Genomic DNA, 17,799 nt, shown 5'->3' on the forward strand with positions numbered 1-17,799 from the left:
TACTACCCTCTACTGCCGTAGGCCTCATGACTAGTATATTAAGTTTAATAGGTAGCCGTGGTAGCTGCCTCTAAGTCTTTAGTATGTTCTGGCCAAAGCAGCAAACATAGCCAGTATAGCGATATTACTGGCCGCGTATACGCATGACTTATAGATAAACGTATACGCGCGCAATTAAAAGCTCTTCTACCACGGTAAGTATAGGTAGAAAGCCAGGAATAGGCCCTAGATTAAGCCCGTTGCTTTCACCAAATAGGGAAGGAAGGGTTAAATATTTAAGGCTATCGGCGTCCTTAATACAGGCTTTATATATACCTATATTATTACCCTCCGTAGCTAGGCCCATTTAGAACTACTACTCCTTGTAATAACTGCACGTCTCCATATATTTAGCCTATAGTATACTCCTAAACTTCTTAATTCGCTCCTAATTAATAGCCGAAATAGGTAGTAATATAGCTATAGTCGGAGCTTGCCGTAAAAAAGGTGGTATTGGTAATAGGGTAGGTATTAGCAGTAGAGTAGGTATAGGAGCTAGTTCCGGCAAGGACGTATTTAGGCTATCTAAAGTGCTTCTTCTGCTGCACGGAGCTTTATCTATAGTATATAGCGGAGGAGTAGGTAAGTAAGCTTTACCCCGCCAATTAAGAATGCGGTGCTCCTATTATATTGCCCTAATTATCTTCCGCCGTTAAGCTATTTTAGGGGTATCTTAACTATTCTAGCCGCAAGGTAAGAAGACGTCCTTAGTATTGGTTTTAGGTAAAGCATTTCACTAGCGCTTTATAGGACAAGTCTTAGTAGAACTAAGCTCTGCTTTCTGCCTATTTAAATTATATTTAGAGCCCTAGGAAAGTAAGTAAAAGTAAAAAAAATATATAGGGAAAACGCGCCTTTAACCGACATAATTGATATTACTTTAAAAGCTTAGTAGATAGGCCGTTTTTAATAAAATTAATACGGGGTTATATTAAACAGCACTTGTTACACTTAATTAGAGCAGGTTCTACCATAGTTAAGACGCGTATAGTAGTATTAATAGAGATGTTAACAAAAAGGTTGATTTGTTAATAGTGAGATCTTGAATATTTTAATGTTCGTCACGTGTATTCTGCAGGTAGATACCACCCGCGGTTTTTTTTTGGACTAATTAAAAGCCGGCTTAGCAAGGGTTTGAAATCCAGGACCCGAAAATATAGACCACTCGTACCTCGGGTTAATAACTTGCGTTTCGGGAATCTAACGGTATTTGGTTAAGTACAGCCGGAGATACAATCAGCCGCATCATCATCTCAGTTTACTTGATTCCGTTAGTGCGGATGTGGATTTTTAGTCGGCCCGCAACCTAACCGCCGGAATCGCGTCTAAGGGCATTTTCTAGCGTTTATCAAGCGCGTCGGCCTATTTTATGATTTCCCTTCTCTCATGAATCAGACCCCGGCGGACCGTTGGTACGTGTACTACGCGCATGTGCAGGCATACTACTCCTTATTAACCAACGAACCCCCCACCGAGGGCCCGAGAGCTTATGGGCGTCGCTTTATTAGCACAGCTTCTTAGATCGACACACCAGCATCTTCTTGCTGTTTCCCATTCAGCTATGGAGGATGATGAAGTGTGAGGATGGTCAACTCCTAAGATGCTTTTTTGGAGCTGTACATCGCGGATCTTACTGTGAGGTCGCTAAGTTCGGCGCCATATCAGGTGTTTGGTCAGTTTTGATGCTACTCCAGTGAACCTTCAGTCAAGCGTTGCTGCAATGTTTGGAATCACGATCTTGACATTAGATGCACCTGACTTATCTCATAAATCAGATTCTCGGTGGACGGTTGGTACGTGCACTACGCGCACGTGCGGGCATACTGCCCCTTATCAGCCAAACGAATTTTCCACCGAGAGTCTGAGGCTTACGGTCACAGCTTTGGTGCGTCAAAATGCACCAAAAATCACCTTTTTCACTGCTGTATCTCAACCATTTTATAACGTCTAGTTATTATAAAAATACTACAAGGTAGAAGCCCTTTAGCTTCTCTATCCATTGCATCAAAAAATGATGTCGTAGCTATATTATATAAAATATTAGACATGGGCAGTCGGTCGCATTTATAGTTGGTATTTTGTCGCAATTTTGACGCAATTTTGCCTCACTGCCATACCTTACATATTTCTCTACGTCTAATTATCCCTAAAATACTACGAGCTAAAAGCTCTTTATTTTCTCTATTGCCTCGATATTGCGGCGATATTGTAACTCTATTTTATGAGAAGTTAGATATAGGCAATCGGTCGGTTTTGGTTAAAATCTATAAAGATTTATTTTTAAAATCTAACTTACGTTCTACGACGATGTATCTCGCCCCCTAGTATTCTTAATAGGGGGTTACAACCTATAAATATATAGATACGATTACCTAAAGAATCTATTGCACCAATAAAATATATAATAACTCTCGGTAACACCTGACAAGCTCATGTAGTTCGGAGCAGCGATAAGTCACGTGTCTTCTACTATGGAGAGGAAGAAGCGGACACGCTTGAGAGCGAACGATTGAGAGCGAACGATTGAGAGCGACTGCTTGCGGGGCGCAGGTGCTGTGGCACCAAAGCGGAGACTAAGCTGCCGGCCGCTCAGTAATGTAAGGATGGACTTGAAGGCAAGGCGACGAAGCCGTCATCTCAGCCTGATTACTCTCCACTATTTTGCTTTCCGGTGGCCGCCCTCAGCAGGCCGGCGCTCTTTCTGCGCCAGGCTTTCACTCTGAAGTCTCGAAAGAACAAGCTCAGAGCAAGCAAGACTCTAATTCTGAGTGAGTTATGGAGCAAGCAACCTCGGCCAAGCACGGCAGAGAGCCAATCCTCTTGACAGTACGGGCCTATGTCTGTTGTCCCTCAACGGCGGGGACGAGCGAGGACTGCCGGCGCTCTATATCTTGAAAAAGTATCATGGATCGGCTGAACTACAAGCGAAAGAAGAGTAACCTTTCTGTGGTGAAACCATGCGAGGTATTCGACCTTATTGGAGGCACTAGCACTCGACCGTGGTAAGTGCGGCGAACTGATCGTCGAAACAGCCTCATTGCGATCATGCTCGGCCGGCTCGGGATGGACTTGCTTGACGACGAGACTGAGCGCGGATGTAAAACGTAAGTGTTCTGTTGACCGAGAAGATCCCATTCTAACAATACTAGTTTTGTTTGTACTGCCGACCGCGACACGAAAGACATTATCCGTCTTCGAAGCTAGAGCCTACCCGACGATATGCCAGGCCGCCCTTCCGACGTCGGCCGCCACGACCTTCTTTGAACCGGTCAGCATTGGAGGCACTCCTTTGCGGATGGTGGGCTAGGCGCAAACAATCTAGTTGACGAAGTGAAGGGAGAGGCGTCGAACATCTGGTACTCGGAAACTGGAGACTTGAAGCCACTAGTCAAGTGCTTTATTTCGATCGGGACAGGAAACCCCGGTAAGGCATTCGAAGACAGCATAATCAAGTTCCTCTACCAGATGGTAGTTCAGATTGCTACGGAAACTGAGAACACGGAGAAGAGGTTCATAGCGAGGTGGGCCAAGCATTTCGACCAGAAGCAGTATTTCCGCTGCAAGAGCTACGGAATATTGGGCTTGACGAGCACAGAAAGAAAGGCGCCATAGAGGCAGCGATGGAAGGGTACCTCACCCACATGGCACGGAAGTTCCGGGTGCGAGATTGCATTGGCGAGTTGTGATTGCAAGAGCCTCTAAGCCGCTAACCTCCACCGCATTCGTACTGGACCAAGGAAGAAAAGGCGGCCAAAAGACAGCTGGTCGAGTTCCAGCGGACTCAAAGCGGCAGCACTATTTCAAAGCCGTTTTACCTGAAGAGCGGTCGCCGAACAACCCGTGCGTCAGTTGTATCCTTTGGGAGAAGAAAGACCAATACTTTGTGACAAGTGTCAACACTATCGCACTGCTTGAAGCACTCGTTGGTATGCGTTTCACCTTAGAGGAGAAGAACCGCATCGGCGCAATCTGGAGGGCTTTAAACCTTACACGGTTTCCAGGGCAAAGGATAAATGCGACATCATCAGATTAATCATGAGGTTCCCTAATCCGAAGCTAAGAAATATTAAAAAGGATATCAATAGTATATTCCCCTGGTCAATACTGTCTTCTGCCCTAAAGAAGATTATCAGCAAATACGTAAGTCTCGCGCTTTCTCCCAGTCTAGCAGCTTTCTCACTTCGTCGTTTGGTAGTCGGCAAGTTCGACGGGCTGATAAGCGATGCAGGAAGATGACCGTAGGAACGGAAAGAGTCAAGGGAGTCCAAGCCAAACGTGGAGCGTCTGTCCTAAAAACGCCCGCCGTGGCGCACACCCGAAGCTTGCAGTTTCATGATAGCGGCTGTCGACAGCCCACAACTTATCCATCTTTCCTGTACCTCATCTGGGAATTGTCATATTGTCAATAAATATACGTACAATAAGTCTCTACTGGGTTAACAACCCCTGTTCAGGTGTGTCCCAGTACCCGCAATTATCAGCAGTGCATTGATCGTTGGTAGTGCATTCGCATTCATATTCCTTACCTCCCGCATTACCTCCCTCAAAGCACTTAATAGAGTTGTTAGCCACTTCTGCAAACTTGGTAGTTGGTAGATCTTGGTTATATCCTTACCTCTCCCCAATTCTCGGGCCAGCACCATTGCCGCCATCCATTCGCTGCCTTGGTGTTCATGTGGTGGTTTTCGTCCATCTGAGAGGGGGATTAGTATACAGTCTTGGGTTCTTCTCATTCCGCGAAATGCTTCGTTCAGGGACTTAAATGCCCATACAGTTTGGATGGAGAATGAACTGACCCAATATACGGTGCCTTCGCAATTGCCTCCACCACGGAGTGTTATGCGGTGGTTGAAACCTATCCAACAAGGTGTTCCTTGCACGGTTCTGCAATGTTCACCATCTATGGTAAATACGCTGTAACCAAATCCTTCAAGATTTAATGCGCGGCAGCTGACTGTGCCAGCAATGGCACTTTTCAGATACAGCATTGACATCGCTGCTGCGGTAGCCACGAATGTGGATTTCCTATGTCAATTAGCGTCTTAGATCGCACATTAGCATGAATACAAGAACATACATTCCTCGAGGCTAAATGACAAAAGGGTAGAAGGGTGTTTTTAGTTGCCTGTATAGTAGACCCGCGCAATGGAGTTGCCGAGAAAATAGTTTAAAATTATCTAGAGCTCTAGTCTGATAAAGCTCCCTAAGCCACGGCTTTTGTAGAAATTGGCTTGGAGGAGCATGCATCGTCCGGAGACTTGGAATTTCGGGCATGTGCCTATTTCATCGATGCAGCATGTCCAGAATGCGTCAAGAACAATTGCCAGAAGAGTCCATGAAGGTGAAATTTCGTATGGAGTGGATGCTATTGGTTCATATGCGCCACAAGAAGCGCTCATACTAGCCTCTGCTTACGGATCCGCCTTGGTAATGCACGTGAGAAAGCCATCGCGTGTAGGAGGTACTGCACTCTGCGGAAGTGCTGCGAAAGTGCTGCGAAAATCAAGATTAAGTGAGCCGTTCGCTGTCGCATTTTTCATTGCCAAGACTGCCAAGATGCAACACTTTCCGCTTGAACTCTGCAGAATAGCCAGCTCTTGACGCCTTGTGCATTTCCCTCGACAATTGGCCAGACTCATGCTCTTGACGCCTTGTGCATTTCCCTCGACAATTGGCCAGACTCATGCTCTTGACGCCTTGTGCATTTCCCTCGACAATTGGCCAGACTCATGTCAGGGATCCCTTGTACGACAGGGGTTTGAATTAATCTTTGTGTGCGCAAAAGGTGAAGCCGATTTTGCAAGCTACTGTACTCTTGTTGTATCGGAGGCAGTTGGACTGGAGTTGGACTCGCCCCAGTCTTAGACCCAGAATCGGGTGCTCTGCTTTCAGGGTCTGCTGGATCCCCCGAGGGAAGGCCAGAATTGAAAGTCCAGGTCGAGCGGTTGCCCCTAGGAAACACCCATAAGCCGTAAAACAGGCTGGAGGCGCCGGACCGGGACGTCTCCAGATTCCAATTTAGTCGCAACTGCAGCTCACCACAACCTGGCTTAATGTTAAGCTGCTCGGGGGACGTGAGGTTGTATGCTATAAACGCTTGATCGGCAAAAATGAGGCCAAGGAGGAGGCCATGAGGGCTGAAACTGAGGGACGGATTTTAGATGATCTCAGGAATTGGAAATATGTTTCTAGCTGACAATGAGCATTCATTTCTCGCTGAAGAGCGCTATATATAGAAACGAACTTAAGATAAGAAGGCAAGAAGTCTTTACCACAAGGATGTCATGTACTCCTGTAAAGTCACAAATGTGGTTTAATAGCTGTTTCAGTGAGCTAGCGTACAAATAGGCAGAACGTGCGCTGTTTTCGCGCTTCGAACAGGATTCTCAGGATCGGCGTGGAGGGGATCAAGCTAATCTTCTGCGCTGTGTTTTCTAGGGAGATATTTGAAGGATAGGAGCGCCTTTCGAAGTTTGAAGCGATCGTCGACGAAATGAGCTACTACTGCTAGAAAGCCCTTTCGATTCGGTGCAGACCTGTTGAACACGGCGATTAAGGATGAGAACTCTGGTTTATTGCGAGGGGATGGGTCAAAGGTACCCCTGATCTAAGCTTGATATGGTAGTGATCGACGCCAGGCCGACAAGACTAGCAGTCAAGTGCGAGGTGTACATCCGACACCGCATAACTTACGTTATAGGAGCGTTGGACAATTCGCTGGGCAGTCTTCCCTAGAGTTAGGGAGAACTCCCTTAGCTATATACGCCTGCTTCTGATTAAGTCTATCCAGGGATTACTGTTAGGAAATGAAATACTCACAAACACGAAACCCAAGCCCTCATGGTACCTATATCACTGCCTTCCTCTCTCACTGATTCCTGTATGCTTTTCCCATCTATCCATGCTTTTTGTCACCCTTGCTGCAGTGACCAATTCCAGCAACCTTGCACTCGGCAACTGATCAAACCGCCCACGAGCATCCGTCTGCCAGAGTGTGGTCCGATATTTCCCCCATGCTGCAGCAGCTTCGGATGGACGATCCTTTAACATGTTCTGTAACTGCAGCTCGCAGGCCTTTTCTAGATCTGGAGTCGAGTGCCATGCGTCGGGACTCTCTCCGACATCTCTTATCATGACACACCCGGGGAAGCTTGTATTAAAGAAACCACGCATCTGCAGATAATCCCTTCTTATCTCTTTGGGCTAGGTTTGTGCAGGACCGCTTGCTTGAGATCTCCAAAGCGAAGTAAAAAGCAAAAGTTCAAGGACATTCGCTGGATTAAGAGCCATCCAAATACTCTTTACGAAAAATGCCCACTCGTCGTGCAAGGGTTCGATATCAGACAATTAGTCCTTGTGGATATAGTCAGTGAATGAGTGGAGACCTACACCGTCGATGTGCTGACAAAGGAATCCGTAGAAAATATCGAACACTTCCAAGACCTCAAGGCTCTCTTGCAAGCCAGTCCTTTGCCACCACATTGCAGTTGCTTTGTCGAAGGCTTGATTCTCGACCGATTGCAACGTATAGCGACACTGTTGAGCGAGCTTTAGGCTCTCAATGGCGACCCAATATCCGGTCAGGGCTTCGCAGAATCGGCCTGTTTCAGAGGGGGAGAATGCTGTAGTAGTACATATTTCGCCGTTGTTGTGGTCGATTTCCTTCCCATTGCGCGCCAGCCTTAAGATGTCGAGTATTTCCGTCTCTTGTGGCGCGTTATCCCCCGTTATACACGGACTTTTAGTGTACTTTAAATTTATTACTGGATTAAGGTATAAGTGCTGAAGTGGCCGGAGGCCCTGCCAACGAGCCACAATATCCCAAATTTGCCAGTCGCTACGGACTCTGCATGNAAGCACTGTTCAAAATGGGTCGATGGCGGATGCAATTCGGCAGGTATAGAATCATGACGGCCGCTAAGATGCCGACCGCTGAGATGCTTGGAAGAAAAGTGCTGGAAAGCGCCCTGCAAATAACAGGGCATAATATCGTAGGTGTGAATGCTGGGAGGGAGCTGCTGATGGTGAGCCTAATACTTAGCAGCAGATACGGCTGGTCGCGATTGCCGCCGGTGAAGTGATACTCACGATATACATAATACCAGTTAAATGTCTACTCGATTTTATAGTCCTAATATATTTCCTAAAAGTTATTAATATATTCCCTCTACTAAGAACGCTTATTCTAAGGTTAACTTTACTTGAACGAATATAAACGGCGGTGATTATTCTTATATTCGACAGTCCGATTAAGCGACTTGTAGATACCGAAGAAGGCGGAATCCTTCCGATATATCCTAAGCTAAGGACCTGTAATGTTCCTGAGCCAAGCTAGCTCTTTTCGGCTCGTGCAGAAAATCCCGTTCTGGTACACACTAACAAAGCTGGTCGTTGTCGCAGCTCCCTTTGCATTGATACTGCCCAATCCAATTTTCATCCCCCTGCGGATTCAGTCCCACGAACCAACCATTCAACGTCTGCTGAAGGTAATCCAAATTCTGTGGCTGACCATGAGCCTGCCCATCCGCCGAGCACGGATAGTCTTCTGTCAGACCACGTCCATTGTTTAGACCGGTCTCATCGCCCTCTGTAAACCAGCCATTATAATTTCCGATAGTCTTGATTGCATTTCTCCCTGTGGCGTCAAGTTGCTGCTTGAGAAACGCCGCGCCGGCATCAACGTTCTTTGCGACGTCGTTGGTGCACTGATGGTCAGGATAGTTCTCGCAAGCCACCTGCATCAAACCCGGCGTTGGACCGCCTGCATCCGCATTGCAGCTTGATTCCTGCATAGCAATGAAGGCAAGAAAGACAGGATCAATGCCATGGCTGTCACCACTCTGCTGAAAAGCCCAGTCGTATTGTTGGCATGAAGAGCCCACATTTCCATAAAACGTCGGGCGATCGACCTTGATCAAGCTATCCCAGGACAGGAATGGTGCTGTCCAGCCTTCACCCCTAACGCCAGTATTCAGGAAGTCCTCGGATCTAGCAGTAGCCATCGTTAGCTTCACCGTCTGGAAGACTGGGACCCGTGAAGAACCTACCCGTTTGGACCAGAGCCGGGAGTCACATCTGAAGTGGCTCCTTGGGCGTCCGGGTTTGTACCTAGGCCCGGATCTGAAGACTGTGCGAGGGATGTCGCAGCACAGGCAATTAACAGTAGGAGGGTTTTCCGATGAGGCATTTTCATAGGTGGGTAAGTGTCTTGGTATTGAAAGAAAATGGACAATGTCGGGAAGACTGCAGCTTAAGAGGTTATTTCCTCTTAATATCTTTCCACTCCATCCTTTATATCCTGAGCAGAAGAGTAAGGCTCAACTTCATAATAAACAGGCGCATGAATTTTTGAACAAGCATTTTCTTCATTTGCTTAAGTCCTCAGGCGGACTTACCAGCTGAATGTTGAGATGACTACGCCCTGGTTACGGTGTGAGAGCAACTCAAGGGCAGTTAGTTGGCTTGCGGGCCGATTGAAAATCATGAGCTTGCTGAGGTAAGATTGCCTCCTCGTCTCGGAATAACGTTTGCGGCTGACCTTGGAGCTGACGTAAGCTTTGACCAACCAATCCACGATCACTGCAGGCGGTTGGGATGTTCTCTCACCTATTGTATCGCTCTGCCCAGAGAGACGGTGCATCCACTATTATGCCGCTGACCACGTTCCCAGCTCTCTTGGCCTGGGTGTTCTATCTCTCATGCAGCTGACAGTGCTCGTACAGGGTGTACGACCCCTAGCAATTTCGCTTCGTACGCGCTAGAGAATTTTAAGTTTAACTCTTGTAATTAAGCTTAAAAAATTAAAGGCTTTGCCTTTCTTGCGGGTGCACAGCTCTTGGCAAGCGCATGGTATCTACGCCGCATGGTGCACTTGACTGGTGATTACCGAAATTGCTGACACTGGAGGTCGTACACCCTGTAAACATGACCGAGGTAACGTGCTACCCCCCCAAAGCAAGCCACCTCAATTACCTAATTCTAAGCCACGCTTATTAAAATAATATTGTATTGCTACTAAAATTGAGAAAATGTGTTAAAAATTGTCTCGCTTGGGGGGGTGTCTCGCTTGGGGGGGAGGCACGTTAGAGTCGTCCAGCGCCTTGCAGTGCGGTGAACGATCCAGTGGGTCATCAGCATTACAGCCTTCTACCAGTTTGCAGAAGAATTTGTGCATGGCTAGCTCCTCGTATATTTTGTTTTCCGATATGGATCATGATATAAGAGTCTCTGATATCTGGTTGATTCAAGACTCAGCCTTTCACGGATTCTCCACCGAATAGTACCAAAGTTACTCTTCTGCTTTCAAATTTACTTTCATTCGTTCTTCCAAAGTTCACCAAGATGAAATTTCTGGCTCTGCTGGCAATCTTGCCTTCGACCGCCTTTGCTGGCGACGTCGCAGGCTCACAGCAGATTCCTCTTGGCTCAAGTCTAAGCGACCAAAAGCCTATTGCCCAGTCAACGTACTGGTACGAAACAATCAACCACAACGGCGAAGCCTCTTTCATGCAACCCTCGTGTAAGTCAGGTTACCAGGTGTTTCGCAACGTGGTCACAGACTTCGGCGCAGACAACACAGGCAACACTGATGCTTCGACGGCTATTCAAAATGCCATTGACGGTAAGTTATTCCAACTCTTCCGTTGGAGGGTGCTAAATCACATCTAAAGCCTTTGCCTCTGGTTCGAGCGCTTGCGCGGGTCGTGCTGCGAATGCATATGGGACCACAGGCCAGCCTGCGATGGTCTATCTACCCCGTGGAACCTATCAAATGGCAAAATCTATACAATTGCGTCTAGGGACAGTCTTAATGGGTGACCCCACCGATCCACCTACGCTCAAGGCCGTGTCAAATTTCCCAAGTGACCACATCATCTTTGCCAAAGATCCTGTCCAGCCGGGAACTAACAACTTCTACATCGCGATCAAAAATCTCATAATCGATTCCACTAACGTTGACAAGGCCACCACTATTGGTCACATCGACTGGACGGTTAGTCAGGCCACACAACTGACCAATATTGTCTTCAACATGCCGAACTTCTCCACTGGTCATGCGGGTGTTACGGTTGCTCTCAATTACCCCCCGCCCCCTGACCCCAGCGGATTCAACAGCGCTCTCATCTTGAATGATCTCACTTTCAACGGCGGTGCAACTGGTATGATACTGAATGGCCAGCAATGGGTCCTCAAGGGAATGAGCTTCAACAGGTGCAACACCGGCATTAGAGTGAACGGGTTCAACGTCGTGGTACACAACTCCAGCTTCACTGATTGTACCACTGGCATTGATGCACATGGTGTCTCCGGCTCCTTGACCGTTTTGGACACTATCACCACAAACATCGGTACATTGGTTAACTCGGGAGATAGCGGTAACGCCAGAAACTCAATCATTCTCGAGAATGTAATCAACAATGGCAAAACAGTTGTGTTAGATAACAGCCCAAATCCACCACTTACTGGCAATGTACCGAATACTTGGGTTCATGGCGACATGGTAACACTCATCCTGCTGCATTTGCGGACATTTCTGACCATCCATAGTATGCTCCAGGGAATCCGGTAACACAGTTCGAAGATGGTAGGTTCCTAACAGCAAAACGAGCTTCTGCTCTGACTGTCAACGGTAACAATTACTTCACCATGAAGCCGCCAACCTACCAGGAGTTTGCTATCGATCAGGTGGTAAACGTGAAGACTGTCACCAATCTACCAGTCCGAGGCGATGGGATCACTGATGATACCGCAAATATCAATTCCGTTCTGCTCCAATGCGTTGGAAAGGTTGTCTATTTCCCCGCTGGTACATATATGGTCACCGATTCCCTGATTATACCTCCCGGATCTCGCATTTTTGGCGACGCGTACGCATCTGCAATCAGCGCAGCATTCAGCACTAAATTCTTCAATCCTGATGCTCCAACCGCCATGGTCAAGTTGGGGAACCCAGGCGATGTTGGCGTGGGGCAAATCAGCGACATGCTTTTCACCGTTAGTGATGTATTACAAGGCTGCAAAATGGTGAGTTAATCCAAGCATAAAATTGTGACTGCCACTGTTGCTAATATTTTACTAGCTCGAAGTTAACATGGCCGGCAATCAGCCTGGCGATGTTGGTATTTGGAACTCTCATTTCCGTGTCGGTGGCGCCTCAGGATCCAAAGTCAAGACGGTTTGCAGTACTACTCCTGACCGATGCAGGGCTGCTTGGGGTATGATCCATCTGACCAGCACATCATCCGCATACATCGAAAACATGTGGGGCTGGACTGCAGATCATGATCTTGACGGCGGGCCTGACTCTGTACAAGATGCACCTGTCATCGCAGTCGGACGAGGCGCACTCATTGAAGCGACTAAGGGAACATGGATGGTTGGCACCGGCATGGAACACAACACTCTCTACCAGTATAATTTCAATGCCGCAGCCAACGTCTGCAGCGTCTTCCAACAGAGTGAGACTCCATACTGGCAGGGACCAGGCAGTTTTGGGCTTGCACCGGCTCCATGGACCGAGCACTTACAGCCAAGCGACCCTACATTCAACAGCTGCGGGTCAGAAGACGCACAGTGTCGTATGGCCTGGTTCGAGCTCGTGAGCGACTCCAAGGACATATTCCTGTATGGAGGCTGTGTTTGGGTTTTCTTTAACGGTGGAGTCAACCATGACTGCCAGGGGGCTCCCGGAATATGCCAGCAAAACGCCATCGACATTTCTAATTCTACTGGTACCCACCTATACGGCACCAACGTGAAGGCTATCCAGACCATGATGATCAGCGACAACGTTGAGATTGCTTTCAGGTCCGACAACGATGGCAGCTTTTTTATGGGTGGAGTGGTTGCTGCGTATCTGTTCAATTCCGCCTGATCGAGGAGAAGTACGAAAACCGTCTCTTTCATGGTTCTAATAGTTAGCCTTCTGTTTCAGCTTGTCCGCTTTTTCACTTCACTCTCATTAAAAGTTAGATTGCTTTTGGGCAAGAATCTTTTCTCGACCATAGAGGAGTAATGTAATTGAGATGGCCAACTGCAGAAGCAGAAGTGAGACTGTACGAGGGCTTGGTTTGGTGCTGTACTGGTATGAGACAGAAGTGGATGGAATGGAGCCTAGGAGTGCAAAAATATGGATAGATTTTTCTAGCGCGTTTTATAAGCGGTTTTCTTCTAGGCTATGGTTGAAATACTAGAGAAACCAAGAAAAATTAGTGTATAAACTAGAAAAACCAAGATAAAAGTTATATATAAAAAAGCACTTTCTCACTTTTTTAAATTTCTTAACTATTCTATTCAGGCGGTTTAGTTCGGTTTTATTTACGTCTTTAAGCCTTTATCAGATATTAAAAGTAATAAAGATTCTTCTTATATTTCCTATTAGCTTAAAGCCATAGAGCCCATTCTAAGCAACAAACCGCTTCCTAGTGGGCCGCACCAACCTCTACGGAACATCAGAAGCCGATTTCGCTAGAGCCGATTTCGCTAGTGACTGTACAAGGGAACACGAATTGCTCAGATGCCCCCCCTGCTAGTGTGGTATACAAAATAACCTAGCCCTGCTATATTACTTGGGACTCGCTTATTTTCCTCTCCATACTAGCAGGGGGGGTCTGAGGCATTGATGTTACCCCCTTGTACGCTGCCCTGCGACCTAACCACTTATCAGCACCCTCACAATTCGCCGATTGACGTTATTCTCTCTACATTGTCACCTCAGCAATAAATCAATGTAAGCAAATCAGATAAAAGAGTATCCAAGTGAACTATTAACCAATGACTGACAGCGCCTTAATGGTTACAGCCCTTGGCATTACTTTTACAAACCCCGGCGCGAATTCAGCCTTGCAGTAGAATAACCAACGTCATCTGCCACACTTCGCTGCATTTTACCGTGGCAAATCCCTAAAGAGATGCCTGTCGCCTTTGGCTTCTCCGTAGGCGATTTCATTGCCGCATTAAATCTTGTTAATACAGTTATCGAAGCAGTCAATAACAGTCGCGGTTCAAGCGCGACCTATCGGGCGTTAATCAGAGAGCTATACGTCCTCGAGTCAACCTTGTTGCGTGTCAAAAATCTTGAGTTCGAAGAGTCGCAAGAGTCTGAGAAACGTGCGCTAGAGCAGGCCGCTTCGCAGTGTCAACATGCTATTGACGACTTCCTAACGAAAATCCAGGCTTACCAGCCACATCTACGCGCAGAAGGGTCCGGGAATTGCTCTCTGGCGCGAGCAAAAGACGCTTGGATGAAGATTAAATGGGCTTTCTGTAAAGAGGAAGATGTGGAGAAGTTCAAAGCTGACTTAAGAGGACACTCGGCGTCGATCCAGTTACTTCTGCAAACGATCGAAATGTACGTTATCCCGTTGACTAAAAGCGTATATAATTCTACTAAGCAACAACAGGAGAAATTCCTCGATCCAGGCAGAGAAGGAAGATCAGCAACACCGAATGCTTGCTGGACAAATTCAAGATGCGTCGGTTGCACTTATGGCTAGGGTTTCTTCCGTTTCTAACGGCGTTTTGAGGTAATATCAATTCAGCGTGTTGTGTCAGCAGGCTTTCTAACGCAGTAGTTGCTTATTAAGATGCATTCAACAGGGTGGAGAACATCTAGGGATGGCGACAAATATCATGTNAGTCAATCTTAGCTGCACGGTTCTTCCAGTATCTGTGACTCATGCTCTATAAAGGCGAACAAATTTCCAAATATTTAATATGGTACTTGATATCCATAAGTTCATCAGCAGACTACCATCTCAAATTCAGCGGGACCAGCCTGTGTATATGATTGATGCCTTTGGACGGTCAAGTCCGTTTCATCTCGAGTTCATTCGCTCTGCAGAGGTATGTTAGTTACGAATATCGTGTTATTATTAGATATTGACAGGAAATTAATTGGCAGGGTCTCATAGCTGTCCTTCGCGTGAATTTCGAAGCTGCAGGTGCAGGTACGGAGAAGATTGACCACCGAGAATTCGTGTTCGAGGACGCGTCATCAAGGCGAGAAATTGATATCACAAAGAATTGGGAATCATGCTTTCGTCCGGGACAGCGAGTTACCATGAGCGTCGTCTTCCAAAACGTATCTCAGAACATTACTAGCACGTGCCCTAATTGTCATTCGGAACAGGAAGGTTCTCCAGACCAAGATATTGAATGGTATGGTTCCCCTGCCTCAGCCTATGTACAACCGAGCTAATTGGGAATAGCGAGATGTGTTATATTGTTTTCCGGAGGATAATGGAACTGCCACAGAATATGGCTCCTGTGCAATCTCGCGTTCACGATTCAAATGGCGCCAAAAAACAGACCCCATTTTCCGAATCATGGTCATCAACATTTGATACTAAATCAGTAACGAGTCCCAAAGCTGATGAGCTGGAGAATCTAAGCCTTTTTCGTCGCGTGCGTATTATCCCTAAGGAGGAAGCTCACAAATGTAAATTGTGGGCTTTGTGGAATAATTTTACCGGCACCAAGACACTGGAAGGCATTGGAAACGTCTGTGTCAGGACTATTAAGGCAAGTCGGTGAGCTACCACATATTTTTGGAGCGGAATATTGAACCTTTGCAGAGTGAACCATTTCTGGAATTAATTGGCGATGACGAAAATGAGACGTTAAATGAGACGTTGATATTCGAATCACTTTCAAGGGGCAAATGCTACTTTCAAAGGATGGAACGTGCGTATACCTGTTTCACCTGACCGATTCTTACGAGTCTCACTTCACTATTTAGCCCAAAGAATCGCTGTGTCGGGTTACCTAACGCATCCTGTTTACTTATCGCAAGCCCCATTGGCACACGCACTTGACTTTAAAGAAAGTGATTGGTGCGATACAATATGGTTCGTATACGCTCTCTTACAACTAGAAATGTATAAAACTTAGACAACCGTTTAGGAAACTTTTACCTAAATACGAAAACCTGAATAGTGGCATACCGAACCATCTATGGCACAATTATTCGCAAGCTAAGCCGCCCTCCAGGTCATCTACTTCCTTCGGGTCATCCAAGCCCTGCGTTGTAGTACACAACAGTGGCGGCCAAACTTACGACACGACTACATCCTCGCCCGCTGGTAATACAGGGTTTTATTCTTAAGTGCGGAAGGACGATTAGGTAAGTTTCCATAGCCTTCGCGGCTTATCGCTTATGCTCCTAGTGCCAAAATCTAGTACTGATTTTAATCCAGTGTCTGTCTTAGTCCTTTAAGAGTCTTATAATATCCCTAAGCAGGAATGCATATAACTATTAAATTAGTTGTATAATCTAACTAATTATAATTATAATTAACCTTATAATTATAATAATTAATATAATTACCCGGATTCCGTAATACTTAAACCTAAAAATTGGAGCTCTTGCTGCACCCGGCCCAAAAAGACCAAAACCAACCAAAAGAACACTGAAAAACACCTAGAGAATCCCCCTGAGATGCATGCATCGCAGGGGAGGCACACGTCGAACGACGGTAGTTCGCACTCGCGCGCGACCGCTAGAAATACCCCTAGCAATGGCCCTCCACAATAAGAATGGGCGAACACCATACCATAAAGCGGAAAGACCTCTATAGAGAAGGCATTTAATAAAATACAAAGCCTATCAGACGCGCCTAGTATCCTATATGCAGTAGGAATATCAAAAACCTTAAACACAAACCTCCTTTACATATGTTGCAAACTTGCAGATCCTAGAGTTAGCATCTTAATTACACTAACTTGTAGCCATAGCCTTGGTGTGGCTCTAACGAGTCCCCTTAGAGGGGCTACTCCATAACACCACCAAAGCCCTTTCCCTCGTCATAGAAAAGAAACCGAAAATTCTAGCCCAGCCAAGGACAGCGGCTAAAGGAGTAAGCCCCGTATACCCATAGTCTATATCCAACTAATAAAGATTTCTGGATAAAGAGATTTACCTTCGCTTCAATCATACCTATCATCACCACCTCATCATCACCCTGATCCATCCCATTATCATGTGCTGCCATACGAGTAAAGCGCCCATCGGGTTCCGCAACGCGAAGCCGCATGTGTAGCTTCAACCTTAAACCAGTAGTCCACGGTTAATTCACTAGACTTGTCGACTTGAAGGAACTCTCAGAGAGATCTAAATGCCGGCGGGTCTGGTTCTATCGAGCTATGATGTTCTATCCATTTCTTGGTGAAGTCCTCGACGAAAGGATGGTGAGCTTCTCGGCGTCTTTGTATAGGGCTGGGCATCATCATTTAGTCACTTTAGGGGTAGCCGCATAGCTCTTCGGCCGCGTCGTGCTCTCCCTTAGATCCTTTATATTCGGCTTAGCCGGCGGTGCCTTGTGCAGTAAATAAGTTCGCTTTTAGTAACACGGTGATGGTTGTTCGCAATAGAGGATTTAGGGGCATAAAGGAAGGCCAAAGGAGACTAGGAACGATCGAAGGAGATTGGAGGGGGTCGGTAGAGGCTGCGGAGATCGAAGGAGGATCGAGGGAGGCTGGAGGGAAGCAGAGGCGGGAAGGCCGAGCAGTGGTGAAAGGTAGCTATGGGCTGTAGCCTAGAAGTTTCGCAAGGATGAAAACGGGGGAGAAAGAGCCCAATCTGCGAAGTTTTGGAGGCGGAGGGTTGATGGGGAGAAGGGAGAAGGCCTACGATGGAAGGTTAAGTGCTGGACGGGGGTCGGCTAGTTCCTCGTAAGGGAGACTTCGCTTCACATTCGGAAGTAAGAATCAAATATCAGACTTTTGTGAAAAAGCCCGAGGTGCGACTATCTATTTTATCAG

General features: G+C 46.7%; 6 protein-coding genes across 6 annotated transcripts; 4 read left to right on the forward strand and 2 right to left on the reverse strand.

Annotated features, from left to right (window-relative positions):
* Window positions 1–2,943: 2,943 nt before the first annotated feature.
* On the forward strand, window positions 2,944–4,072 carry K441DRAFT_682703 (uncharacterized protein; the record flags this gene model as incomplete). Its single annotated transcript, XM_067651610.1, has 4 exons — window positions 2,944–3,041; window positions 3,072–3,136; window positions 3,347–3,560; window positions 3,652–4,072. 4 exons carry the CDS (start codon window positions 2,944–2,946, stop codon window positions 4,070–4,072), a joined length of 798 nt encoding a protein of 265 aa, XP_067496787.1.
* On the forward strand, window positions 3,867–4,371 carry K441DRAFT_358730 (uncharacterized protein). Its single transcript, XM_067641364.1, has one exon. It carries the CDS (start codon window positions 4,075–4,077, stop codon window positions 4,273–4,275), a length of 201 nt encoding a protein of 66 aa, XP_067496788.1. The 5' UTR covers window positions 3,867–4,074; the 3' UTR covers window positions 4,276–4,371.
* K441DRAFT_358729 (uncharacterized protein) lies at window positions 4,372–5,284 on the reverse strand. Its single transcript, XM_067641363.1, has 4 exons — window positions 5,117–5,284; window positions 4,836–5,064; window positions 4,655–4,732; window positions 4,372–4,590 (listed from the first exon to the last, which is right to left on the reverse strand). Coding segments are annotated over exons 1-4 (432 nt in total). The 5' UTR covers window positions 5,119–5,284; the 3' UTR covers window positions 4,372–4,467.
* A 3,130-nt stretch (window positions 5,285–8,414) lies between these two features.
* Window positions 8,415–9,226, reverse strand: K441DRAFT_691232 (glycoside hydrolase family 23 protein; the record flags this gene model as incomplete). Its single annotated transcript, XM_067652464.1, has 2 exons — window positions 8,415–9,027; window positions 9,087–9,226. The coding sequence occupies 2 exons, from the start codon at window positions 9,224–9,226 to the stop codon at window positions 8,415–8,417; spliced, it is 753 nt and encodes a 250-aa protein (XP_067496790.1).
* Window positions 9,227–10,074: 848 nt separating this feature from the next.
* Window positions 10,075–13,339, forward strand: K441DRAFT_623207 (glycoside hydrolase family 55 protein). Its single transcript, XM_067646030.1, has 4 exons — window positions 10,075–10,660; window positions 10,710–11,539; window positions 11,587–12,063; window positions 12,119–13,339. Exons 1-4 carry the CDS (start codon window positions 10,381–10,383, stop codon window positions 12,911–12,913), a joined length of 2,382 nt encoding a protein of 793 aa, XP_067496791.1. The 5' UTR covers window positions 10,075–10,380; the 3' UTR covers window positions 12,914–13,339.
* A 499-nt stretch (window positions 13,340–13,838) lies between these two features.
* On the forward strand, window positions 13,839–16,370 carry K441DRAFT_623209 (uncharacterized protein). The gene is made up of 10 exons (XM_067646031.1): window positions 13,839–14,389; window positions 14,442–14,564; window positions 14,625–14,672; window positions 14,730–14,883; window positions 14,942–15,198; window positions 15,249–15,561; window positions 15,615–15,723; window positions 15,779–15,887; window positions 15,943–16,162; window positions 16,236–16,370. Exons 1-9 carry the CDS (start codon window positions 13,950–13,952, stop codon window positions 16,142–16,144), a joined length of 1,755 nt encoding a protein of 584 aa, XP_067496792.1. The 5' UTR covers window positions 13,839–13,949; the 3' UTR covers window positions 16,145–16,162; window positions 16,236–16,370.
* Window positions 16,371–17,799: the final 1,429 nt, after the last annotated feature.

The sequence above is a fragment of the Cenococcum geophilum genome (assembly GCF_001692895.1).
Source record: "Cenococcum geophilum 1.58 unplaced genomic scaffold K441scaffold_88, whole genome shotgun sequence".
Lineage (NCBI taxonomy): Eukaryota > Fungi > Ascomycota > Dothideomycetes > Gloniales > Gloniaceae > Cenococcum > Cenococcum geophilum.

What these genes read in the sequence shown, in the direction of transcription:
- K441DRAFT_358730 (XM_067641364.1), top strand. Translation starts at nt 4,075, where the DNA reads ATGAGGTTCCCTAATCCGAAGCTAAGAAATATTAAAAAGGATATCAAT.
- K441DRAFT_623207 (XM_067646030.1), top strand. Translation starts at nt 10,381, where the DNA reads ATGAAATTTCTGGCTCTGCTGGCAATCTTGCCTTCGACCGCCTTTGCT. An exon ending in TATTCAAAATGCCATTGACG is followed by an intron (nt 10,661 to 10,709) that starts GTAAGTTATTCC and finishes TCACATCTAAAG; the next exon opens with CCTTTGCCTCTGGTTCGAGC. An exon ending in CTTGGGTTCATGGCGACATG is followed by an intron (nt 11,540 to 11,586) that starts GTAACACTCATC and finishes GACCATCCATAG; the next exon opens with TATGCTCCAGGGAATCCGGT.
- K441DRAFT_623209 (XM_067646031.1), top strand. Translation starts at nt 13,950, where the DNA reads ATGCCTGTCGCCTTTGGCTTCTCCGTAGGCGATTTCATTGCCGCATTA. An exon ending in AGTTCATTCGCTCTGCAGAG is followed by an intron (nt 14,884 to 14,941) that starts GTATGTTAGTTA and finishes ATTAATTGGCAG; the next exon opens with GGTCTCATAGCTGTCCTTCG. An exon ending in CTACTTTCAAAGGATGGAAC is followed by an intron (nt 15,724 to 15,778) that starts GTGCGTATACCT and finishes TTCACTATTTAG; the next exon opens with CCCAAAGAATCGCTGTGTCG.
- K441DRAFT_358729 (XM_067641363.1), bottom strand. An exon ending in GCGAAGGCACCGTATATTGG is followed by an intron (nt 4,733 to 4,835) that starts GTCAGTTCATTC and finishes TCCCCCTCTCAG; the next exon opens with ATGGACGAAAACCACCACAT. An exon ending in GGCCCGAGAATTGGGGAGAG is followed by an intron (nt 4,591 to 4,654) that starts GTAAGGATATAA and finishes AACTCTATTAAG; the next exon opens with TGCTTTGAGGGAGGTAATGC.